This window comes from Felis catus, chromosome B3 (genome assembly GCF_018350175.1).
Source record: "Felis catus isolate Fca126 chromosome B3, F.catus_Fca126_mat1.0, whole genome shotgun sequence".
Classification (NCBI taxonomy): Eukaryota; Metazoa; Chordata; class Mammalia; order Carnivora; family Felidae; genus Felis; species Felis catus.
This window is the reverse complement of record NC_058373.1, coordinates 20,003,721-20,030,927: the sequence shown is the minus strand read 5'-3', so window position 1 is coordinate 20,030,927 and position 27,207 is coordinate 20,003,721. Positions and strand designations below refer to the sequence as shown.

The 27,207-nt window shown below is 42.0% G+C and overlaps 1 protein-coding gene across 11 annotated transcripts in view; it reads right to left on the bottom strand.

Moving 5' to 3' along the window:
• TJP1 (tight junction protein 1) overlaps window positions 1-26,921 on the bottom strand; it is a 370,447-nt gene extending 343,526 nt beyond the window's left edge. For all 11 annotated transcript variants that reach the window (XM_045058902.1, XM_045058903.1, XM_045058904.1 and 8 more), the window contains exons 1-2: window positions 26,564-26,921; window positions 14,523-14,649 (exon numbers count right to left, since the gene is read on the bottom strand). In XM_045058902.1, the coding sequence (XP_044914837.1) occupies window positions 14,523-14,649; window positions 26,564-26,906 (470 nt within the window). In that variant the 5' untranslated portion in view covers window positions 26,907-26,921. The remainder of the gene's footprint in view (window positions 1-14,522; window positions 14,650-26,563) is intronic.
• Window positions 26,922-27,207: the final 286 nt, after the last annotated feature.

Here is a 27,207-nt window from a genome sequence, read left to right as displayed (position 1 = left end):
TTTTTGTTTTGTTTTGTTTTGTTTTTCGTTTTTATTACAAGTGACAGGAAATTGGACCCTAACCAGCTAGAGCACAAGGAAAAGTTGGTTCGTGTGACTGAATTCTCTAAGAACAGGTACAGCTTCAGGCAGAGTTGGATGCAGGCTGTTTGCCCACATCCCCAGGCCCAGGTGCCACTCTGCCTCTTGGATAGCTTCCTCTGTGCTGGTTCCTTCTCTGATGAGTTTTCCCTCAGAGTGGTAGCTTTAGGTTACACACTTTCAGATAAAGGCCAGCTGCTCACCTGGGATGTTCACCATCTTCCTGGCAATACCCTTTGACTCAGCCATGGGTTAGAGTCTTTGTTTCCTCATCCTATGTTACCATCTTCCTTGGTTTACTTCTTCATTTTGGTAGCGCATTCCCTCTGGTAGCTTCCTGGGAGATATATTGGAATTAAATGTTCTGTTCTGAGCCTTTGTATGACCAGAGTATTTCTTTAGTTTACCTTCATGCCTGCTTAGTAGTTTTGCTGGAAGGAGAGAGAGACTCCCAATGTCCTCCTCCATCTCCTAGGTACACAAGGGAACTACTCTTCTAGATCCTTTGCAGTTAGGTGGTGTGTGATGAATTCAGCCAGTGAAATGTGATGGAAGAAGTATATCACTTCCAGGTGCAGGGAATTGAGAGTTTGGGGACTCCTCTGTGCTGTCTCCTTGCCACAGGAGCTTTGGAGGACATATGTTTAAAAGCACCACCTCAGGATGGAGAGAACCTGGATGCCTGAATCACAGAATGGAGAGGCACCTGCTAACCTGCCTTTATAAGAGTAGGAAGCAAACATTGTTGAGCTAATCTAAGTTGTCAGGGTTTCTCCCTTCCTTCCTTCCTTCCTTCCTTCCTTCCTTCCTTCCTCCCTTTCCTTCCTTCCTTCCTTCCTTCCTTCCTTCCTTCCTTCCTCCCTTTCCTTCCTTCCTTCCTTCCTTCCTTCCTTCCTTCCTTCCTTCCTTCCTTTAGTTTCTTTCTTCTTTTTAAATTGCATCAGCCCTCAGTGGAGTAAACATTTCTTAGGTGCACAATTCATCTGAAGAAACATTTAGAGCACTCCTAGGGACACAAAGAACAAATGGAAATCTATATTCTTGGAAAAGAAGATTCATGGTCAGAACAGTATCCGTAGTGGAGAGCATATTAATTATGAAGGTGATGCCATCCCCATAGATATACCAACAGGATATTATTTTTTTGAGGAGAGAATTAAAAAATCTCATTCCAAAGTGACTATGGAAAGGAAAATTCTAAAGAAAAATAAAGTTAAATTCAGATCTTGCACATGACTCCGGGATAAATTCTAGTTGATCAAATAATTAAATGCAAACATGATACCATAACACTAGAATAAATAATGATAATTGTTTAGAATTAAATACTGGGGAGGCCTTTTCTGGATATGATGTAAAACCTAGCAGCCATCAAAACAGATATTGGTACATTCCATTATTTAAAGGTAAAGGGTTCAGATGAGATTTATGACTCACTCTATGGGACATTTTTTTTGAGTTTTGCATTTTTTTTGAAAAAATCTTGTATCATTGTTCAATACAATGTTCTATAAGTTCTAGTAGATTGCTTTATTGTGTTTTTCATAAAATCGGTCTATTATTTCTGCTTGTCAATTATTGAGTAGTTTATTCATGTTTTTTCCTATGATTGTGGATCTTTTTGTTTCACTTTTCATTGTTTACTTTATTTTATTTATTTATTTATTTATTTATTTATTTATTTTTAACGTTTATTTATTTTTGAGACAGAGACAGAGCATGAACGGGGGAGAGTCAGAGAGAGAGGGAGACACAGAAGCGGAAGCAGGCTCCAGGCTCTGAGCCATCAGCCCAGAGCCCGACGCGGGGCTCGAACTCACCGACCGTGAGATCGTGACCTGAGGCGAAGTCGGACGCTCAACGGACTGAGCCACCCAGGCACCCCTGTTTACTTTATTTTAAATGTATGTTATTGTGTGCATACATATTTAAAACTGTTATATCATCCAAGTAAATTGACCTTAGTTCATTGAAAAAAATAAAATAAAAAAATAAAGGTAAAGAGGAAAAATCTACGCATGAAAATCTCCCATAAGCAAAGTCAGAGAACAAATAATAAACTACAAAAGTATTTCAACTCAATTCGTGTCTAAAGAATAATTTTCCTCTGCAAGAAAAAGAGCAAATAACTTCACAAGAATACATGCAAATGATATGAAATGAAAGAAAAGGAAGCATATATAGACCTTAAAAGATAAAATGATGTTCAATCTCACTCACAGTAAGTCATTTCACATTTAAACTACAAGGTGACATCACTTTTCACCTACCATACTCTGGCAAAGGTCCCAGAGCTTGATAGCACACTGTATTATTGAGGATACAGGAAATGAGCACTGTCATAAATTACTCGTGGCTGTGTAAATTACTACAATCCTTAGAGAGCACGATTTGACAACATCTATGCAAATGCCCTTTGAACCAGCAATCTCTCCTTTAGGAATTTCTCCATATTTGCAGGTAAGTGAAAGGATATGAGCACAGCCTGGCAACACTGTAACAGTAGAGACGAGATGAGCTAGGTGTCAGTGTAGAGGTCAAGATGGGCCACTTTGGCATGAATAGTATTTTGAGTTAAAAGTAATCAAAACACAGCAGATGGAGGTAAACTCTCTTCCTGGTCCTCAACTGCCTAAGTTTATATTGGAAAGGAGAGCGTGTACTAGAAAGAGACAATTAGCAGAGAGTCCCTTTTACCTAGGAAACATATCTGAATAATAGCGCAACTCTGTTTTTCAAAACATCTCTTTCCACCTTCTTGCTAATGGAAGCATTCATAACCTCCATTCATAACCTCAGGCCTTACCACTCTTCTTAGTTCATATAAGCTTCATGTGCCTCACTGTCTATGGAACCTCCACGTCCACATGGATTCCTCCTACATACGTAATTAAATTTTATTTTTTCCTGTTATTCTGTCTCATGTCAGTTTGATTCTAAGTCCAGCTGGAAGGACCTCAAAGGGCAGCAGAAGGTCTTCCTCCCCAACATCAGCCAATAAGGGATTGCTTAAATAACAGTACAGCCACACAATAAAATATACCATAACTGTACCAAAGAATGAAGAAGTTCAAGAACAGACATGGATTTATTGCCCATGTATCTTGTTGAGTGAAAAAGGCAAGTTGTAGAACACGTGTGCACTAGACTGTACTACTATTTGTATGTTTTTATTTTAAAGAGTAAAATGTATGTATGTAGCTTTTACATGCACAGAATATCTCTGGAATGAAGTCTAAAAATCTGGTCATCATGGCTGTTCACAGAAAGGGAACTGGATGGGGGTGGGGGAGGCGAGAATTTTCACCATATGTCACTTTGAACCCCTGGAATTTTGAACCAAGTGAATATATCTGTGTAAAAAATAAAAAATAGCTAACATTTAGAGTTTGGGCACTTACAACCTACCTTACAACCTACCTTTCAGCATCAATGGTCATGTAACCCCTTCAGGGACAAGCATCTTACCTGGAGCAGAATCAGCTCATAGCTCACACATGTATGAGAGACTCCACCTGCAGTCTGATCTCTTTTGGAGATCAGTACCACTTGTACTGTGGGTAAGTGTCATGGCTCTGTCCATCATGTGACAAGACTGTGGGTTTTGGCTTCCTAGGCTGAGGTAATATTTGCCTGATATAGTCCCGAGGAATGGCTGGGGAAACAAAACAATTCCCTTTTGATGTCTTAGGTAATAAGGGTTCTAACTAGTGAATAATAAAAATGGAAAGATTTTCTAGTTGAAGATGACCCACCAAACACATGAATTTACCCCTTTTCTCCCTGAGAGTCTGATTGCAACAACCAAAGAAACACAAAAGAGTAAGTCTATAGTAGCATCAGAAATCTGGGAAGGGCGCTTTTAAGAGATGAGAAGACACACAAAAATTTTCTCAAAGATCTGAAGCAGATGGAATCAGTTTGGTGGCAACTCTAGAATTTGTCTCCAGATCAATCTTCTAACATTACTCTTGAGTAAAAGAAGAAATTGTGCTGCAGGTAGTGCCCAGAGTGGATATTGGGGCAGAAGTAAAGGCTCAGTGCCCTGAGCTGTCAACTGCTTTGAGGGACAAGAAGAACCCAAGCTAACAAGTCAAGTGACCCTCAGAACCTAAATGTCAGCCTGTCTAGTCACATGTCCTGCTAAAATCAGCAAGTTGTTATGTCCAAAAGTAATCAGTTCTGGAAAATTAGAAGTAAGTTGTTAAATGAAAACCTGAGCAGGGCGCCTGCGTGGCTCAGTTGATTAAGTGTCCGACTCTTGGTTTCAGTTCAGGTCATGATCTCACAGTTGGTGAGTTCGAGACCCATATTGGGCTCTGTGCTGACACCATGGAGCCTGCTTGGATCCTATCTCTCCCTCTCTCTCTGCCCCTCCCCACTCCTGCTCTCTCTCTCTCTCTCTCTCTAAATAAATAAATAAATAAACTTTAAGTGAAAACCTGAGCAGATGTGCTTCATATACAATGGGCCTGATTCAAGGTCTAGTCAGGAGCTGAAAGACTCAACAGAGGAATTCTCCCAGAATGCACTGCAAATCAAGATGTCAGGGATAAAACTGAAGGCAAGTATTATGAATGCTATTCATGTGTAGTGGCTCACACAGTAATTGAGTTCAAATCCTGCCCAATCTTTTATTAGCTCTCTGATCTTGGATAAGTCACATCAGCATTCAATCTCTCAGTTTTCTCAGCTGTGAATAAGGGAAAACCAGAGGAACTACAGTATATGATAGGTTTGAGCATTATATAAAATAACAGGTAATGTGCTCAAAAAGGGCCTGAAAAGAGTAGGACTCAATTCTTAGTTAAGTTTCTATCATTATTAATATTAATAGACCATCAGATACATGAAAAATAAATATGCTACCACATGCCATGTACGAAGATATGTCTAAAATTAAAAAATGCAGAAATGTTCAAAAGTAATGATGACAAAGGTAGTTGTATGCTTCCAAAACAACAGAAGACAAAAAACCATGAAATCATAAAAATAGAATTCTATGTCAAAAAGAATTAAATAGGACACAGTTTATATTTATAATAAAAAACTGTGAAAACAATAGCAATGAGCCTTTATGCCTGAACAACATGGTATCAAATGTTACCAAAATATATAAAGAAAAATGTATTGAATCAAAGTGAGAATAGTCAAAATGAGAGAATCTGGCAAATTTCTAAGATGATTGATTAAATAGACAAAAATAAATGACATAGGCTTTTAAGTATTGAAATCACAAGCTTGATTTCAATAGTAACCTACAGAATTTTGAACCCAATAGCCAATACACATTTTTGTAAGCACACATGGAATATCTACAAAAATTGATATCATCTTAAACAAAAAAGTCTCAATCAATTTCAAAAAATAGTAGGCACTCAGGCTAATTTTCTAATGACAGTGTAATAAAACCAGAGATTAGGAATGACACAGAATGTATGGAAACATTGAATCACCATGTTATACACCTGAGACTAATATTACACTGTATGTTAACTGACTGCAATTGACATAAAAACTTAAAGTAACACAGAGAATAATATCCCACTCAAAAAAAAAAGAAGAAGAAAAAGTTATATGGCCTTGGAGATCAAAGCAAAACAGAGTGGCATTCTGTCACTCTTGGGTAAAGTGGAAAGTCATGCTTGGCACCTGCCAGTAGTTTCTACTTGGACGAGGACTTTGTGTTACTGAGAAAACAAGGGGAAAGGAAATGAAGTCCAAAAGCTAGCAAGTGCTTCAAATTAAAAAAAAGAAAGAAAGAAAGAAAGAAAGAAAGAAAGAAAGAAAGAAAAAAGAAAAAGAAAATTTAACAGATAAAAGCAGAAATTCATGAAATGGGCAAACAATGAACTTTGATAAGACCAAAATTAAATTCTTTGAAAACTAATACTAATAAGAAATACAATGGCAAACCATTAGCAGCCTTGATCCAAAAAAAAAAAAAAAAGAATGAGAAAAATCACTACCAATGGAGAAGAGGCTTTCAAGAATTAATTATTAAAATTAACTACAGAGGGGGCACCTGGGTGGCTCAGTCGGTTAGGTGTCCAACTTTTGCTCAGGTCATCATCTTGAAGTCCATGAGTTCAAGCCCTGCATCAGGTTCTGTGCTGACAGCTCAGAGCCTGGAGCCTGCTTTGGATTCTCTGTCCCCCCCACCCCCCCCCCGTCCCTTCTTCACTCATGCTCTGTCTTGCTCTGTCTCTCAAAAATAAATGTTAAAAAAAAAACACGTTAAAATTAACTACAGAGTCAGAAGACCTAAATCCTTGATGGTTCCATTGCAAAAATTGAAGACGTAGTCAGAGGTCTCATCCTAAATCAGGCCCCAGATTTAGGCAGTGTTTTGGGGGAATTCTTTTGGCCTTTTGAGGAACACATGGTTCTTATTATTCAAACTAACTCTGAGAACAGGGACAGATAGCATTCTAAAAGTCTAGAAGGTCCTAATATTTAAACTCATTTTCATTTGAGAGGTGCACGCATGCCAGTGATTTAGAGGGAATCGGGATCCTACTGGGGCTTCCTCCTGGGAAGGGCTGAGACCAGGGCTGGGTGAAGGGGGATTCTACTTCCTACCCTACACAGTTCTGCAGTTTGATTTTTTTTTCAATAAATACTCATTGATGGATTAACTACATAACATATTTTTTAAATATTTTATTTATTTATTTTGAGAGAGAGAGAGCTCAAGTTAGGAAGGGGCAGAGAGAGAGAAAAAGAAAGAGAGAGGGAGAGACAGAATCCCAAGCAGGCTCTCCACTGCCAGCGCAGAACCCGACGCAGAGCTCCATCCCACAAATGGTGAAATCATGACCTGAGCCAAGATCAAGAGGCGGATGCTTAACTGACTGAGCCTAACTATGTAATATTTTTAAGCCAGTCATTATTTCATTTATTAGTATTAATTTTTAAACCAAAAGAATAAGTAGGAAGTATTATCTCTATCAGAGGCTGGCAAATTTTTTCTGTGCAGGGCCAGTTAGTAAATACTTTAGCCTTCTGGGGCCCATACAGTGTCTGTCACAACTTCTCAACTTTGGTGGCTAGCACAAAAGCAACCACAAGCTATATATATGAATATTGCGTCCATGTTGTAATAAAATTTTATTCACAAAAACAGGTCGTAGGTTGGATTTGGTCCTCTGCCATACTTTGCTAACCCCGATCTCTATCATGAATGGGGAAATTGGTATTTTGATGCATTTTATTAAACCTCTGTCCGATATTTGATTCATTTAATATTTGTTGAGCACCTATTATGTTCCAGGCACAGCTCTCGGGACTAAGGATACAGAAGTTAACTGAACACTGTGCTCAGGGAGGGTTGCATTCTACTGGGAGAAAACGGATGATATGCAAATAAAAACATAATACATCAGGAATTAATAGTTAGGATGATAATGGGGATGGCACAGTTTTAGAAAGGGTGGTAAGAAAGGCCTCCTTGAGAGGTACGTGACCATCAGAAAGAGGCTGAGGATGCGCTGGGCAGTGTTGGGAGAGAGTGGGGAGCTGCTCCAGGGAAGAGACAAGTGTGAAGTCTGAAAGTAGCAATGATAATCAGCAAAAAGCTGATGTGCCCATAGCAGTGTAGGAAGGGAGTGGAGGGAGCATCTGGGTCCAGGGTAGAGGGAGCACCCTGGAGGGCCAGGGTCTACCAGGCCATTTGAAGGAGTATGGACTTTATCATGGTCTGATGGAGGTTCCTGGAGGGCTCTAGGCCAGGCTGTGAAGTGGCTGATTCACATGTTCAAAACCTCCCTCTGTTGTAGCAACACAGACCGTAGGTCGAGGACAAAGCAGGGACTGGTTAGGAAGCTCCTGCAGCCACCCAGCCATCACGGGCAGTACTCATGAGGGCTTGGGGTAGGGAGGGGGGGCGTGTGCCGAGGATTGGTCAGATCTTGGAGACAGTTTGAAGGTGGAGCTGGCAGAACTGGTGGGGTTTGGGATGTGGGGTAAAGGTAATGGAAGAGAGGAGGGTGTGATCCAAGGTTTTTGACCAAATTGCCATTTTCTGATAGCTGAGCAAATGAGGGCTTGAGGGGGCTAGTTCCCAGGTGGTTGTGTACACCTTGTTTGACTTGCTTTCTAGGTTGTCATCAGTCTCCAGCCAGTAGGGTCTGGACTTTAGGAGGAGATGCAAAATTTGGAGTAATGGAGGGTGGAGGGGGCAGATAAAGGGTCACGAGGTCATCAGGGAGAGTGTTGACAAAGAAGCAATGCTCAGGACTGGGCCATGGAAGAGCCACCAGGATGCAAGATCCAGCAGAGGAGCCCAGAAGGTGGAGCAGGTGAGCAGGAGAGACCCAGGAAACCATGCATCCTGGGAGCCAAGGGAAGTGCCAAAGGCCAGAAGATGAAAATCCTTTTCCCAGACTACTTTAACAAGGGCAGTAGGGTCCAGGGTACAGAGTAGGTTCAAGCAGGAAAATGAGGCCAGAAAGCCAAGCCAGGCACCTGGAGATCTGGATCCAGGCCAGTGATTGGGTGGTAGAGCAGATCCTCCGCTCACTGCAGACCAACCAGCAAGCTCCGACCCAGCTGTGCTGGGCTCTGAGAATTACAAAGAGGATGAAAGAGTTCCTTCTTGTGTGTGCATGGTGTGGTGGTGGGAGGGCTGTGGGAAAGGGTGACAAATGGAAACAACCAATCTATTCTGGTAAACATGAAGAATGGGGCCAGTGCAAGGGTGAGTGGAAAAAGAGGGGATTCCCATCCCATTTTCCCAGATCTGTGTTCATGGAGGATGGGGGGAATTTTACAAGAAGATTCCCAAGGGTTTAGTCAACTGAAGAGCCTGTATCACCATACATTGTCAGCAACATGACTATGTCTCAGTATGAAGGTTACTCAAGAAATTGAAAGTAGAGTTATCCTTTGACCCAGCAGTTATACTACTAGATATTTATCCAAAAGATACAAAAATGTTGATTTGCAGGGGCACATGCACCCCAATGTTTACAGCAGCACTATCAACATTGTGTATATATACACATTGTGTACATATATATCCCATTGTGTATATGTAAACAATGGGATATTACTCAGCAATCAAAAAGAATGAAATCTTGTCATTTGAACAACATGGATGGAACTAGAGTGTATTATGCTAAGTGAAATAAGTCAGAGAAAGACAAATATCACATGATTTCACTCATATATGGAATTTAAGAAACAAAACAGATGAACATAAGGGAAGGAAAGGAAATATAAGATAAAAACAGAGAGGGAGACAAACCATAAGAGACTCTTAAATACAGAGAACAAGCTGAGGGTTACTGGAGAGTAGATGGGCAGGGGGATGGGCTAAATGGGTGATTGGTATTAAGGAGGGCACTTGTTGGGATGAGAACTGGGTGTTATATATAAGTGATGAATCACTAAATTCTACTCCTGAAACCATTATTACACTATATGTTAAACTAACTTGGGTTTAAATAAAATTAAAAAAAAAAAAAGTCCCACTATGGCTCAGCGGGCTAAGTCAGGTCGGCAGAAATTCAGCCCTTTCCAATGCACAGCAAAGGCTCAATTGGCAAGGGAGGGCAGGAGACCTACATTTCTTTTCATCCAATGGTGTTAAAAACCAGGCTGGCCACATCCTCAGGTCTGCGTCTAGCACACACCCTGTGAATGAGGAACACCAGGTCCTTAGAGGCAGCAAGGCTCTGGACAGGGCACAGAACCCAAGATATGGAGCAAGTCACTTCATGGCTGTGCCTCAGTTTCTACACGTGTGCCTTGGGGGGATAATCATGCTTTCTGGTGCCTCAGAGATGATTTAAGATAATATGTGGAAACTGCTTGTGAACTCTGAGGGTTGTAGGTGTGATGAGAATGTCCTCCGTACTCCATGGAAGCATCTAGACCCACTGAGAATTATGAACAGACAGCTGAGGGAGGGTCATTCTTCATCAGTAAAATTTTAGATATTAAAAAATGACCAGCATTCTTTACATTTGTCCAACATTGTTCTTTTTCCAGTGCATTGAATGTGTATAAATCAAAACACAATGTTGGCTTCTCCCCGCATCCTATAGCCTTGTCTTTGTGCAGCCTGATGTCTATATTCCCAGCTGCCACCTGCCTGTATTCAGGACCACTGCTGCTGGCTTCTCATTGGTGGATCCACAGGTCCTGGATACTGTTGCCTTGGTGAATTCACAACATTGCGTGTGGGTAGGGGCAGAAGCTTCTCTGATTTATCTTCTGCTCTTAAAAGTTGAGGTTATCCCTAGATGAAGCTTAAAATAAATTATGACTTTCCCTTTCCACTGTTTTATTTTTCTTCAATTTATGCTTCTGTGAGCAAGTAATGTTCTTTTATTGACAGCTGAATGAACAGAAAAATGAGGAAAAGCAAATGTCTCCTTTGTCGCAGTTCTTTCCCCTCTCCAGCCCTTCCTGGAATGGAGAGATAAAAATTACAAAGCACGCACCATAATTTTTCTGAAATCAGGTCTCAGGGCTGAGTGGGAATGATCTACTTTGACAGGCTTCATTTCAGCCGTCAAGTGGGAGAGGTTGTGTTCCATTCTGTCTTATCTCCCATTGATGAGCGTGAGGATGAGGGGAAAGCATGTGATCCCATGGGGCACAGATCGGGGCTTCCACAATGACAGCCACACAGCAAACATCATGCAGTTGAAATGTCTTCTAACACTTGGTGGAATCAAAGTGGGCTTTTTTTTTAACATTTATTTATTTTTGAAAAAGAGAGGACAGAGAGCACAAGTGGGGGAGGGGCAGAGAGAGAGGCAGGCTCCAGGCTCTGAGCTGTCAGCACAGAACCCGATGTGGGGCTAGAACTCATGAACCGTGAGATCATGACCTGAGCCGAAGTTGAATGCTTAAGCAACTGAGCCACCCAGGCGCCCCAAAGTGGGTTTTGATGTGAGTGTGGCAAAACCCATTCAGGAAAGAAACTTTTCTCACCTGCTGGTAAAACCCCATGGTGCACCCCTAACCTATTCATGAACTCAGAACCTAAATATAAATTACTTACGGCATTATCTATATTACTGTTCTCCTCAAGAGGCAGGCTTAAGAGCTGACCACACAGGTGCTTAATAATACCATACTGCTGTTCCTGGTGTGATAAAATACCCTAATGGGGTGCATTATCTATAGGCCTGCATTTAAACAGGAGAATGAGATGATCGATTGTAATTTTAGGCCAATGTTTCACTGAAGTGGAACAATCTACATGTTACAGGTTGTTTTTATGAACAAAACAGGGTTTACATCATGCACCACATAGGTTAACCTAACAGGCTTAACTATTGTTCTAAAATTTATCCAATATGTAGGACAGTTTAACTCTGTATTTATTTTTTTTTTTAACATTTTAAAAAAGTTTATTTATTTTAAGAGAGACAGAGAGAGCGTGAGCAGGGGAAGGGCAGAGAAAGAGAGGGAGAGAATCCCAAGCAGGCTCCTCACTGTCAGCGCAGGGCCTGACACGGGGCTTGATTGCATGAACCGTGAGATCCTGACCAGAGCCGAAGTCAAGATTTGGATGCCCAACTGACTGAGCCACTCAGGTGCCCCAGTTTTAACTCTTTAAATCATGGCATGATATATTTGGGAGTGTACAGAAAAGTTTGCAAAAATTATCAGCAATAAACAGTGAGCTCAGAGGGAGTGGTAACATAGGGATAAACCAACATTACGTAGGAATAGAATGTCCAGTGATGGCCCCAGCACGGAAGGTTATCCACATGTTCTCCAGCAGAGTTATAGGTATTCTGTTTGGGATTTTAGTCTATAAAAGGACAGTGAAGTCAGAGAGAAGCATGAGCTGTGAGGAAAGCATGGGCAGGGAAGATGGTGAGAGTGTGGGTCATTGTCATGGAGAGAACAACCAACCCAGGGTCATGGGTGAGATTGGCTGCAAGTTTTCCCTGGGAAATGAAAGTGAAGGTATATCATTAGCTTAGTCTTAAATTCAGAAGGGCCTGAGGCTGGGGGCAGGAAGCAAGTGGAGATGGATCTCTACTCCTAGACCATTTCAGTGTGTGTCTTACCCCAAGTGCAAAATCTAAGGGAAAGATTGGTGGCAGTTGTGGACCTTGGGAATGGAGGAAAAAGAGAAAGTGTTGACTCCCCCTAGGAATCAGTAAAACCAAATGCCTTAGAAGCTCAAATAAAGCAAGCTACAGCAGGTGGCTACTTTGGAGCCCAGACCTCACACTCTCCTGGGACCTAACACAGAGTGATGATCTGAGGTCTCTTCTTTTCATCCTTATGTTATCCCTGGATGGGGGATAAAAAATGAAAGAGAGAGAGGAAAGAAGGGTCTAGGATGTGGAGAAACGTAGGAGGGGTCAAGAAATAGTAATCTAGATACTATGTTTGCACACAAGACAGAAATTCAAAATCCAGGATGATCTGCTGCACTTATTAATGTAGCATGTGGACCAAAGGTGCCCCTGGGGCTGGTGTGTGGCTAGACCCAGGGAAACAGAGAGGGCAAAAGTGGTGGGGTGTGCCTAGTCAGCAGGTCCAGTGTGCATGGACTAGTTGCACAGAGAAAAGGCTGATAGCCCGAGACCAGACGGTTGTCTTAATTGTAAAGAGGAGCCAAGTGTACAGAGTGCTCAGTCACCAACCCCTTAGCAGTCATTGAGTGCCGACTCTCGGCCAGGCACAGAATAGTCTAGGGCATGGACAAGGAAGAATAGGTAAAGGGAGGCTACTTTGCACATTTTTGTGCATTTAATCCCCACAACGACTACTCAATATCCTCACTGACCACAAGAGAAATGCAAGGATGAAGGTTAGCAGCTCGCCCAAGGTTACATAATATTTGTGATGCTTGCTTGTATGTGTGAACTTGGCCAGGCCACGGTACCCAGTTGTCTGGTCAAACTCCAGTCTAGATGTTGCTGTGAAGATATTTTTGAATGAGACTAACATCTAAACCAGTAGACACTGAGTAAAGGAGCTTACACTCCAAAATGTGGGTGGGCCACACCCTATCACTTGACATCCTCAAGAGTAAAGACTGAAGTTTCCCCAAACAGAAGGAATTCTCCTTGAGACTGCAACATAGAAACCTGCCAGAGTTTCCAGTCTGCTGCCCCATGGAATTTGGATTCAAGACTGTAACACCAGCTCATATTTGAATTTCTATCCTGGCAGGGCTTGCCCTATGAAATTTGGACTTGCCAGCCCAAACTATTGCATGAGTTAATTCCTTAAAATAACTTTCTTTTTCTCCATATATGTGTGTATAGATCTTTCTCCTTGCCGAAAACAAAAACTAGAAGGGAAAAATCATCTCTTTAACAAACCCCAGAGGCACCTGTTAATGCAGAATCCTGCACTAGGAAGGGCTGTGATAGATGGAGGCCAGGCCTCAATCTCCTGGACAGGGCTGGCAAGAGGTCATGCTCTCCACATGGGGGGGTGGGGCTCACCCCTGAACCACCAACCCAGACCCAGCCAGAGAGAGCCAGGAGGAGCCTGCAGGAAGAATCATATTGCAGGGAACCCAAGGCCACCCAGGTCAGTCTAAGGGACCTCTGAGAACCATGCATCAGGGAAAGAAACAGAAAGCAGGATGTGTACCTTCTAAGTGAATAGACCATGAAAATGGGGCCCCAAGTACATATTTGCATTAATAAGCTTGATGAATGGAAAATCAATTACATATGCTAATTAAACACAGTAAATATTGGCTTGTGCACTTTTCTACAATGCTTACTAAGTACCAAAACTTAGATATTTATAATTAATCCATTAAAAGATCAAAGAAAACTGATGATTTACATTTTTCATGGAGGGGGGAAGGACATTGAATGGAGTAGGAACCATTTCCATGGTTGATTTGAGTTCTTGGTTTATTCAAGTCCTTCCTGTCAGAGAGTCTGTACCTGCAAGAAATGGCCATAAAGGCTTACCACAGCTCAAATTATATTCTGGCCCATAAAATACAGAATTTGTGAACCAGAAAGGAGATGAAGACTACTCATATTTGGGCAACTCCAGAGTATCCCACAATGAGTTGAGTATTCAGGTGTCTTGGGGGACAGAAGCATTAACACGGATGCTAGGAGACTACTGCACAATTCTTAGATGTTAGAATTTTACTACTGAAGTGCATAATTATCTGGGACGCTGAGAAATGAACAGCATCAGCCTGTTTTGGACTCTGACAAAGAACAAAAAGTAAGAACAGTCAGTTGCATACTTGAACAGCATCAACTGCCTGGAATAAAATGGTGCTTCTCAAGTACTATTCTGTTTATGCTGCAGGACAGCTAAGAAATGACACAGTGGTCTGGGCTTGCCCCAGAAAATATAGGCATCAGTCAAATAATTTGTAAGTGGCCAGAGGACACAGTGGAAAGAGAAGGGGAGGAAGAAAATGAAAAGCAAACAGATAGGACTTCTTAAAGGTTTCAAATGCACTGAGAATGTGAACATACTTGTTAAATAATTGAAGACTTTGTTCTTGATCTTCTGTCTCAAGGACATCGCTAGGTTCAGGCTGAGTTCCAACTCTTGCTTTTTCTTCTGCAGTGGATGCCTCTTGTAAGATCCTATAGGTTTGTTCTGTATGATAACATAAGCAGGTATCACAGCTCTGGCACCCATTTGCTGCTGCCTTTCTTTTCTTCCCTAAAGTTATATGTTGCTGGGGATTTGGCTATTCCAAATTGTATACAAAAAGATGATTATTCAGTTCATGTTTGACATTTTTCTAAGCAAACACCCAATTAGTTCATTGAAAAGATTGTTCATTACAAGGTGTTCAAAATAAATAGTAGCTTGTTTTGGCTAAGAATACAGTGACCATATTTCAAAAGTGCATGTTGGTATTTTTCTGGTTATGGGGGTTGCAGTAAGCACTCACCTTCTTTGCAATATATAAAAATGGGTTTCATGGAAAGAGGGATAGAAGGAAAGGGAGGAAGCAGAATCCCTTTCAAATGTGGTTTCTTCCTAAACTACTGGCCAGTGACCTTCACAGACTTCCCTACCTTGAACTTGGGTTTGGGTTTGGGTTTGGATTTGTTTTTTCTTGGGTTTGGGAACCAGAGTCACAGGGAGTTTCTACTGACTTTTAACACTCAGGTGGAAAGCTCATTTTCTTCCTCTCCAGGACTTGACCATGATCTCTGCCATAGTTTGGGGCAATACCTTCTCTACACACCTGATTCTAAACCTCTGAGAACTTGTTCCTTGTGAGCTTCTTCACCCCACCTCCCGATAGTTATAAGAGGTTATGTTCCTAGCAAAGAGCTGTTGGCACCCACAATTGAAACCTTCCGGGGACCCCTTTGGCATCCAAGCCCAGTTCATTAACCTCTTAGCCTGCCCTTGCCCTGCCCTTCTTCATGGACACCTCCTCTCTTCCTTGAATTCCTAGAAGGTGTCCTCTATCCTCCCATCCATGTGTGCGCAGTGCGAGGTCCTGAACCTGCAAGGTATAGAAATGTCATGATCTGTGCTGTTACATTAAATCACATTGCAGTGGAAAGGCTCATCCCAAGAGACAGGCAATAGGAAAGGATGGCATTGGCATGGCTCTCCCTGCGGTCCATTTGCATGCTCCACACTTAAATTGTCCTTCCAGCTCTAGGTCTTGCCTCCTCCCAATGGGACAGGGGCGGGAACAAGAGAAATGCAGTGACCACCTTAAGGTGTGGGAACTGCCAGAGGAATGAGCCTCCTGCCTCGTTGTGGGGGCTTCTCCCCTGTAATCAAGGATATTGGGCGTTCTTTTCATCCCTGATGGCACAAGTAACGTGTTTGGAATGACCTATGTTGTCCACGAACAACATTAAAATGTGGACATAAAACGCGAAATGCTATGGTGCTCCTGGGCCCCATGAACTGGTAATATTGAGTGAAATGCAATAACTTCTTGCCTCTACCCCTATTCTGATTAGATCATTTTGCCTTCCACAGAGCACTCCGAGGCATAACTGCTAATTTGGAGCCTTTCCAGCTTGGTCACTCTGGGATACATTTGTTTAATAGTATATATTTCTAGTTATGGCAGCTGGCTCTTTTTGTATTATAAGAGCTGCAGGGCCTCCTTGGCGTTTATAGAAGCTGAATCTACCTCCACACAGTGAGAGGAAATGGATTTCCTTCTGAAGGTGGGTGTCATTATAGCTCATAATAAAGCAGTCCCTTTCTGGGGCACCCACAAAGGATGAGCCCCATGGAACACAAGTGGATCGCCCCACGCTGGAGGGAAGTGAGCCTTTGTTTAATAGCCTGGAATTACTACCTAGGGAATCACCCATAAAGGTAAATCTAAAACTCTAAATGCTGCCCATGGATCTGACATTCAGGTGACAAAAGACCTGGAATAGTTTCGAGTTTTAAAAAATAATCTCTCTATCTACATTTTGATAATGTTATTGCTATATGTATACATATTTTTATAATTTTTAATTTTTTTGAAGTTTATTTGAGAGAGAGAGACAGAGCACATGAGAAGGGGAGAGGCAGAGAGAGAGGAGGGTGAGAGATCCCTAAGTGGGGCTTGAACTAACAAACTGCAAGATCATGATGTGAGCTGAAACCAAGAGTCAGATGTTTAACTGACTGAGCCATCCAGGCATCCCTACAATTTTTAATTAAGATTTTATTTTCAAGTAATCTCTATATCCAACATGGGGCTTGAACTCACAACCCCAAGATCAAGAGTTGCATGTTCCACTGATTGAGCTAGCCAGTCACCCCTACAATTCTTTTTTTTTCAATATATGAAGGTTATTGTCAAATTGGTTTCCATACAACACCCAGTGCTCATCCCAACAGGTGCCCTCCTCAGTGCCCATCATCCACTTTCCCCTCCCTCCCACCCCCCATCAACCCTCCATTTGTTCTCAGTTTTTAAGAGTCTCTTATGCTTTGGCTCTCTCCCACTCTAACCTCCTTTTTTTTTTCCCTTCCCCTCCCCATGGGTTTCTGTTAAGTTTCTCAGGATCCACATAAGAGTGAAATCATATGGTATCTGTCTTTCTCTGTATGGCTTATTTCACTTAGCATAACACTCTCCAGTTCCATCCATATTGCTACAAAGGGCCATATTTCATTCTTTCTCATTGCCACGTAGTACTCCATTGTGTATATAAACCACAATTTCTTTATCCATTCATCAGTTGATGGACATTTAAGCTCTTTCCATAATTTGGCTATTGTTGAAAGTGCTGCTATAAACATTGGGGTACAAGTGCCCCTATGCATCAGTACTCCTGTATCCCTTGGGTAAATTCCTAGCAGTGCTACTGCTGAGTCATAGGGTAAGTCTATTTTTAATTTTTTGAGGAACATCCACACTGTTTTCCAGAGTGGCTGCACCAATTTGCATTCCCACCAACAGTGCAAGAGGGTTCCTGTTTCTCCAGCATCCTCTCCAGCATCCTCTCCAGCATCTCCAGTCTCCTGATTTGTTCATTTTGGCCACTCTGGGATGAGGTGATATCTGAGTGTGGTTTTGATTTGTATTTCCCGGATGAGGAGTGATGTTGAGCATCTTTTCATGTGTCTGTTGGCCATCTGGATGTCTTCCTTAGAGAAGTGTCTATTCATGTTTCCGGCCCATTTCTTCATTGGATTATTTGTTTTTTGGGTGTGGAGTTTGGTGAGCTCTTTATAGATTTTGGATACTAGCCCTTTGTCTGATATGTCATTTGCAAATATCTTTTCCCATTCCATTGGTTGACTTTTAGTTTTGTTGGTTGTTTCCTTTGCAGTGCAGAAGCTTTTTATCTTCATAAGGTCCCAGTAGTTCATTTTTGCTTTTAATTCCCTTGCCTTTGGAGATGTGTCAAGTAAGAAATTGCTACAGCTGAGGTCAGAGAGGTCTTTTCCTGCTTTCTCCTCTAGGGTTTTGATGGTTTCCTGTCTCACATTCAGGTCCTTCATCCATTTTGAGTTTATTTTTGTGAATGGTATGAGAAAGTTGTCTAGTTTCATTCTTCTGCATATTGCTGTCCAGTTCTCCCAGCACCATTTGTTAAAGAAACTGTCTTTTTTTCCATTGGATGTTCTTTCCTGCTTTGTCAAAGATTAGTTGGCCATACGTTTGTGGGTCTAGTTCTGGGGTTTCTATTCTATTTCATTGGTCTATGTGTCTGTTTTTGTGCCAATACCATGCTGTCTTGATGATGACAGCTTTGTAGTAGAGGCTGAAGTATGGGATTGTGATGCCTCCTGCTTTGGTCTTCTTCGTCAAAATTACTTTGGCTATTCGGGGCCTTTTGTGGTTCCATATGAATTTTAGGGTTGCTTGTTCTAGTTTCGAGAAGAATGCTGGTGCGATTTTGATTGGGATTGCATTGAATGTGTAGATAGCTTTGGGTAGTATTGACATTTTGACAATATTTATTCTTCCAATCCATGAGCATGGAATGTTTTTCCATTTCTTTATATCTTCTTCAATTTCCTTCATAAGCTTTCTATAGTTTTCAGCATACAGATCTTTTACATCTTTGGTTAGGTTTATTCCTAGGTATTTTATGCTTCTTGGTGCAATTGTGAATGGGATCAGTTTCTTTATTTGTCTTTCTGTTGCTTCATTATTAGTGTATAAGAATGCAACTGATTTCTGTACATTGATTTTGTATCCTGCAACTTTGCTGAATTCATGTATCAGTTCTAGCAGACTTTTGGTGGAGTCTATCGGATTTTCCATGTATAATAATATCATGTCATCTGCGAAAAGTGAAAGCTTAACTATATCTTTGCCAATTTTGATGCCTTTGATTTCCTTTTGTTGTCTGATTGCTGACGCTAGAACTTCCAACACTATGTTAAACAACATCGGTGAGAGTGGACATCCCTGTCGTGTTCCTGATCTCAGGGAAAAAGCTCTCAGTTTTTCCCCATTGAGGATGATGTTAGCTGTGGGCTTTTCATAAATGGCTTTTATGATGTTGAAGTATGTTCCTTCTATCCCTACTTTCTCGAGGGTTTTTATTAAGAAATGTTGCTGAATTTTGTCAAATGCCTTTTCTGCATCGATTGACAGGATCATATGGTTCTTATCTTTTCTTTCATTAATGTGATGCATCACGTTGATTGATTTGCAAATGTTGAACCAGCCTTCTATCCCAGGAATGAATCCCACTTGATCATGGTGAATAATTCTTTTTATATGCTGTTGAATTCGATTTGCTAGTTATCTTATTGAGAATTTTTGCATCCATATTCATCAGGGATATTGGCCTGTAGTTCTCTTTTTTTACTGGGTCTCTGTATGGTTTAGGAATCAAAGTAATACTGGCTTCATAGAATGAGTCTGGAAGTTTTCCTTCCCTTTCTATTTTTTGGAATAGCTTGAGAAGGATAGGTATTATCTCTACTTTAAATGTCTGGTAGAATTCCCCAGGGAAGCCATCTGGTCCTGGACTCTTATTTGTTGGGAGATTTTTGATGACTGATTCAATTTCTTCGCTGGTTATGGGTCTGTTCAAGCATTCTATTTCCTCCAGATTGAGTTTTGGAAGCATGTGGGTGTTTAGGAATTTGTCCATTTCTTCCAGGTTGCCCAGTTTGTTGGCATATAATTTTTCATAGTATTCCCTGATAATTGCTTGTATTTCTGAGGGATTGGTTGTAATAATTCCATTTTCATTCATGATTTTATCTATTTGGGTCATCTCCCTTTTCTTTTTGAGAAGCCTGGCTAGAGGTTTATCAATTTTGTTTATTTTTTCAAAAAACCAACTCTTGGTTTTGTTGATCTGCTCTACAGTTTTTTTTTTTAGATTCTATATTGTTTATTTCTGCTCTGATCTTTATTATTTCTCTTCTTCTGCTGGATTTAGGCTGTCTTTGCTGTTATGCTTCTATTTCCTTTAGGTGTGCTGTTAGATTTTGTATTTGGGATTTTTCTTGTTTCTTGAGATAGGCCTGGATTGCAATGTATTTTCCTCTCAGGACTGCCTTTGCTGCATCCCAAAGCATTTGGATTGTTGTATTTTCATTTTCGTTTGTTTCCATATATTTTTTAATTTTTTCTCTAATTGCCTGGTTGACCCATTCATTCTTTAGTAGGGTGTTCTTTAACCTCCATGCTTTTGGAGGCTTTCCAGACTTTTTCCTGTGGTTGATTTCAAGCTTCATAGCATTGTGGTCTGAAAGTATGCATGGTATAATTTCAATTCTTGTGTACTTATGAAGGGATTTTGTGACCCAGTATGTGATCTATCTTGGAGAATGTTCCATGTGCACTCGAGAAGAAAGTATATTCTGTTGCTTTAGGATGCAGAGTTCTAAATATATCTGTCAAGTCCATCTGATCCAATGTATCATTCAGGGCCCTTGTTTCTTTATTGACCGTGTGTCTAGATGATCTATCCATTTCTGTAAGTGGAGTGTTAAAGTCCCCTTCAATTACCACATTCTTATCAATAAGGTTGTTTATGTTTATTAGTAATTGTTTTATATATTTGGGGGCTCCTGTATTCGGCGCATAGACATTTATAATAGTTAGCTCTTCCTGATGGATAGACCTGTGATTACTATATAATGCCCTTCTTCATCTCTTGTTACAGCCTTTAATTTAAAGTCTAGTTTGTCTGATATAAGTATGGCTACTCCAGCTTTCTTTTGGCTTCCAGTACCATGATAAATAGTTCTTCATCCCCTCACTCTCAGTCTGAAGGTGTCCTCAGGTCTAAAATGAGTCTCTTGGAGACAGCAAATAGATGGGTCTTGTTTTTTTATCCATTCTGATACCCTATGTCTTTTGGTTGGCACATTTAGTCCATTTACATTCAGTGTTATTATAGGAAGATACGGGTTTAGAGTCATTGTGATGTCTGTATGTTTTATGCTTGTAGCAATGTCTCTGTTACTTTGTCTCACAGGATCCCCCTTAGGATCTCTTGTAGGGCTGGTTTAGTGGTGACGAATTCCTTCAGTTTTTGTTTGGGAAGACCTTTAACTCTCCTTCTATTCTAAATGACAGACTTGCTGGATAAAGGATTCTCGGCTGCATAGTTTTTCTGTTCATCACATTGAAGATCTCCTGCCATTCCTTTCTGGCCTGCCAAGTTTCAGTAGAGAGATTGGTCACGAGTCTTATATGTCTCCCTTTATATGTTAGAGCACGTTTATCTCTACCTGCTTTCACAATTTTCTCTTTATCCTAGTATTTTGCCAGTTTCACTATGATATGTCATGCAGAAGATCGATTCAAGTTATGTCTGAAGGGAGTTCTCTGTGCCTCTTGGATTTCAATGCCTTTTTCCTTCCCCAGATCAGGCAAGTTCTCAGCTATAATTTCTTCAAGTACACCTTCAGCACCTTTCCCTCTCTCTTCCTCCTCTGGAATACCAATTATGCGTAAATTATTTCTCTTCAGTGCATCACTTAGTTCTCTAATTTTCCCCTCATACTCCTGGATTTTTTTATCTCTCTTTTTCTCAGCTTCTTCTTTTTCCATAATTTTATCTTCTAGTTCACCTATTCTCTCCTCTGCCTCTTCAATCCAAGACGTGGTTGTCTCCATTTTATTTTGCAGCTCATTGATAGCATTTTTTAGCTCCTCCTGGCTGTTCCTTAGTCCCTTAATCTCTGTAGCAATAGATTCTCTGCTGTCCTCTATCCTTTTTTCAAGCCCAGCGATTAATTTTATTATTCTAAATTCACTTTCTGTTATATTGTTTAAATCATTTTTGATCAGTTCGTTAGCTGTTGTTATTTCCTGGATATTTTTCTGAGGGGAATTCTTCCGTTTCCTCATTTTGGATAGTCCCTGGAGTGGTGCGGGACTGCGGGGCACTTCCCCTGTGCTCTCTTGAATAACTTGCGTTGGTGGGTGGGGCCGCAGTCAGACTTGATGTCTGCCCCCAGCCCACCACTGGGGCCACAGTCAGACTCGTGTGTGCCTTCTCTTCCCCTGTCCTAGGGGTGGGATTCACTGTGGGGTGGTGTGGCCCGTCTGGGCTACTTGCACACTGCCAGGCTTGTGGTGCCGGGGATCTGTTGTATTAGCTGGGGTGGATCAGCAAGGTGCATAGGGGCAGGATGGGTAGGCTCAGCTCGCTTTTCCTTTGGAGATCCACTTCGGGAGGGGCCCTGTGGCACCAGGAGGGAGTCAGACCCACCTGAGGGATGGATCCGCAAAAGCACAGCGTTGGGTGTTTGTGTGGTGCAAGCAAGTTCCCTGGCAGGAACCGGTTCCCTTTGGGATTTTGGCTGGGGGGTGGGCGAGGGAGATGGCGCTGGCGAGCACCTTTGTTCCCTGCCAAGCTGAGCTCTGTCATCCGGGGCTCAACAACTCTCCCTCCCATTGTCCTCCAGCCTTCTCGCTCTCAGAGCAGAGCTGTTAACTTATAACCTTCCAGATGTTAAGTCCCGCTTGCTGTCAGAACACACTCCATCCGGCTCCTCTGCTTTTGCAAGCCAGGAGGGCTCTGCTTGGCAGGCGGGCTGCCCCTCCACCCCGGCTCCCTCCCGCCAGTCCGTGGAGCGCGCACGGCCTTGCTGCCCTTCCTACCCTCTTCCGTGGGCCTCTCGTCTGTGCTTGGCTCCAGAGACTCCATTCTGCTAGTCTTCTGGCGGTTTTCTGGGTTATTTAGGCAGGTGTGGGTGGAATCTAAGTGATCAGCAGGACGCACGGTGAGCCCAGCGTCCTCCTACGCTGCCATCTTCCCAGAATCCTATCATCAATATCACCCCTACAATTCTTAATGTTTAGGTAGTTTTAGGCTCACACAGAAGTTGCAAAAGTAGTACAGGAAGTTCCCACACACCTTCCCTCAGTTTCCCTTCAAACATAACATATTACATGACTCTACTACGATAATCAAAACCAGGAAAATGATTTTGTTACAATACTAAACTGCAGATGTGATTCAGACTGTACTAGTTTTTACATACATTCATTTTTTGTGTGTGCATGTGTGTGTGTGTCTGTGTATGTGCGTGTGTGGTTGCCGTATAGTTCTATAACATTTTATCATTGGTATAGATTTGTGCAACCACCACAACAATCAGATGGTCTCTTTTTCAAATTAAACATTTCTACTTTATTTTTACTATGGACATTTTCAAATATGCAGAGAAGTATAAAAATAATGTAATAGATACTCATGTTTCTAACTCTGGATTTAACAGGTGTTAACATTTTGACACATACACTTTGTCAAATTTGTTAAAGAATTAAAATATTGAAGAGTTAGGTAAATGCTACCTGATCTCCTTCCCTCTCCCTCTTCCTTCTCAGCCAAGGTTATTTCTTTTTTCTTTGATTTTTTTGAGAGAGAGAGCAGGGGAGGGGCAGAGAGAGAGGAGGACAGAGGATCCAAAATGTGTTCTGCACTGACAGCAGCGAGCCCGATGCAGGGCTTAAACTCATGAAGGGTGAGATTATGACCTGAGCTGAAGTTGGACGTTCAACTGGCTGAGCCACCCAGGCACCCCCCAGGGTTATCTCTTCACAAGCAAAATTAAGTAGCAAACCAACAAACAAACCTCACTCTGTATTTGTCCTTACTTAAAAAGTGAAATGTTTACTACCACAGATATTCAGTCTGTTTTGGACTTACCAGAATTTTAAGTTACATGGTAAAAAGTATTTATCAAGGTGTTTTTTTTTTTAAATGTGTTAAACATATGTAATAGAAATAAAGAATTTGGCAATACAAAAATAAAAGGACTGCAGTGGTCTTCTTTGTCATGGTACTCTACATAAAGTTGTATTGAATTAATAAATGCATGGAGTCAACAAATGCTTCTCTGATAAACATATTACACTACAAGCTATAAGGATGTTTTACATGGCAGCTTAAAATAGTGTATAAGTGAGAAGCCATGGGGTGTCTGGGAGGCTCAGTCAGTTAACCATTTGACTCTTGATTTCGGCTCAGGTCATGATCTCACAGTTCATGAGATGGGAGCTCTGGGTCAGGCTCTGTGCTGTCAGCATGGAGCCTGCTTGGGATTCGCTCTCTCTGCCCCTCCCCAGCTCATGCTTGCTCCCTCTTGCTCTTCCTCTCTCTCAAAAATAAATAAATGAGGCATTTAAAAACAAAAAAAAGAAGGGGCACCTGGGTGGCCCAGTCGGTTGAGCATCTGACCTTGGCTCAGGTCATGATCTCGCACGGTCTGTGAGTTCAAGCCCCATGTCAGGCTCTGTGCTGACAGCTCAGAGCCTGGAGCCTGTTCCAGATTCTGTGTCTCCCTCTCTCTCTGACCCTCCCCCGCTCATGCTCTGTCTCTGTTTCAAAAATAAATAAACATTAAAAATTTAAAAAAAAGAAACCATGTATAAATACTCATTTTTGCCAAGTTGACTTTTTCAGTGGACAGGCCATTTTACTGAACATTATGGGGCCTCTAGTAGGTGAGAGGTTACAATAAGACTATAATTGGGGCACCTGGGTGGCTCAGTTGGTTAAGTGTCTGCCTCATGATTTCAGCTCAGGTCATGATCTCACGGTTTGTGGGTTTGGGCCCCGCATTAGGCTCTATGCTGACAGCACAGAGCCTGCTTGGGATTCTCTGTCTCCCTCTCTCTCTGCCCCTCCCCCACTTGTGCTCTGTCTCACTCTCTCTCTGCCCTTCCGCCACTTGCTTTCTATCTCTCTATATCAAAAATAAATGATCATTTTTTTAAAAAGACTAATTCGGGGCGCCTGGGTGGCTCAGTCAGTTAAACATCTGACTTGAGCTCAGGTCATGATCTCAAGGTTCATGAGATTGAGCCCCACATGGGGCTTTGTGCTGACAGCTCAGAGCCTGGAGCCTGTTTCAGATTCTGTGTCCCCCTCTCTCTCTGCTCCTCCCTTGCTCATGCTCTGTCTCTCTCTGTCAAAAGTAAATAAACATTTTAAAAAAAAGACTAATTCACAGCAACTATCCTAATAACCAAGGAAAATTTTTCTATTAAGACAAATCTTAAAATCCATGTAACACCTGTCACGTTGGCACCATGAAGGTTCAGTCTTAAGGAAGTGTTACAGGGCCAACAGAGGCCAATAACAAAACACTGCCTCAAAATAGCTCAAATCCTCCCCTGCAATTCTCAAAGACTTGGGTGAGCACCCATGCACACAGGACACAGCTTCACAAACAGGGATCCCTTTCTTTTGCCTCTGCCTCCACGGCTCCTATCACTGCCCCCAGAACATCTGCTGCCCACCCCCCAACATCCTCCAAACCCTCCTCCTCTGTCCTGTGCTCACCTTTCCCTCCTTTTCATTCCTTTTCATACGGCCCGACCCAAACCCTCTCTTAGCAGGAAAGACTCCTTTCTCTTTCACAGTTAGGAGGTAGGGACATTGAGATAGGCAATTACAGGAGAAGAGAAACAGCTAAGAAGATCCCTGTGCTGGTTTTTTTAAATGCAGCTTTATTGAGATCTCATGCACAGATCATGAAATTCATCCTTCTAAAGTAATACAATTCAGTGGTTTTTAGTGTATTCACAGACATGCTCAACCATCACCACTAACTGATTTTGGAGAATTTTCACCACCCCCTAGAAAAAGCCCTGTACCCACTAGCAGTCACTGGGCATTCCCCCTACACCCAGCCCCCCGCAACCACTCATCCGCTTTCTACCTCTATGGATTTGTCTATTCTGGGCATTTCAACAGAAGGAATCATACAGTTAGGTGGACTTTGGTGACTGGTTTCTTCATCTTAAAGTTTTCAAGGTACATCCATGTCGCAGCATGGGTCAGATCTTCCTTTTTAGGGCAGAGTAATATTCTATTTAGGGATATAGCACATTCTGTTTATGCATTCATTGGTTGATAGATATTTGGGTTGTTTCCACTTTTTAGCTGCTTTAAATAATGCTGTTATGAACATTCATACACAGCTTTTTGTTTGGGTATATGTTTTCATTTCTCTCAAGTTTATACCTAGGATTAGAATTGCTGGGTCATAAGACAATATTTGGAGGAACCATGATCATTCCTGTGCCTTCACCTGTGAAATGAAAGTTCAGTCCAGCTGCCTTAACTTATTAGTATTTTATGCCTTGCACTTCAAAGTCTGCATTAAAACAAGAATGGTGCAAATCTTTCTATTAGTTGACTGAGATCATCAGGTTTTATTTGGTATCACAGACGTTTGCTTCTGCATCATGAGACTTTATAGAGAAACATTGGATTTTAAAAAAATTGTTTAAATATTTATTCATTTTTTGAGAGAGAGAGAGAGAGAGAGGTAGAGAGAGAGAGAGAGAGAGAGAGAGAGACCATGATTGGGGGAGGGGCAGAGGGAGGGAGACACAGAATCCAAAGCAGATTCCAGGCTCTGAGCTGTCAGCACAGAGTCCAACACAGGCACGAACCCATGAATTGCGAGATCATGACCTGAGGCCCGTCAAAAGCTCAACCGACTGAGCCACCCAGGTGCCCCAGCATTGGACTTTTTTTTAACCAAATGCTGTGTGGAGGCGCACTATTACACAGTGAGGGTGGGGTGCCAGAGATTTTGCTGAGACACTAAGCTCACTACTTCCCAGAGCAAGCCATGTTCTTACCTTGGTAATAAAGGAAAAAGCAGGTGAGCAGGTAAGGACAGAATTCCTCCAGATGAGAGCAGAAAGCACAAAAAGCCTTTGGACCTTTGGAGCAAAGCTTCAGAAAAAAGGACTCCACTCTCCGTGGGTGGCAATGCCAGGAGAGGATCTCTCTGTACTCCTTCAGGGAGAACACGCCATCATATACCAGACGTGGGAGCACCTGGCTGATGTTGAATTCCTTCAGTATCCTCTCCTTGTAACTCAGCGGCATTTCCAAGAGCTGCTTGGTCCTCTGCTCCCTTTCTGCCTGTGTTGTTGACTCACAGCAATAGAACCAGGGCCTGGCCCCTGCCTCACCCATCTCAACGCCTGCAGAGCTGCTGAACGATCTCCCTCCTGGGCCTCGCTGCTCTGTGGCCTCTGAGGGCAAGGACTGCACCACACGGACATCTGCAGGCAGACTCATCCTGCTGTCCTCAGTTATTACAGATCTGCGGGAGAGGGGAGGCCTGGGATTAAACCCGCATGCTGACTGGCGTGGCCCTAAGAGGATTGTACTGCACTAATTAGCCCTGTGCAGCCGTTAACTTTAAAAGATGAAGAAGAAACACAGTCTGGCTAATACCTGTTCTGTTGAAATTCTTCCTCTCAGCCCCAGGTGA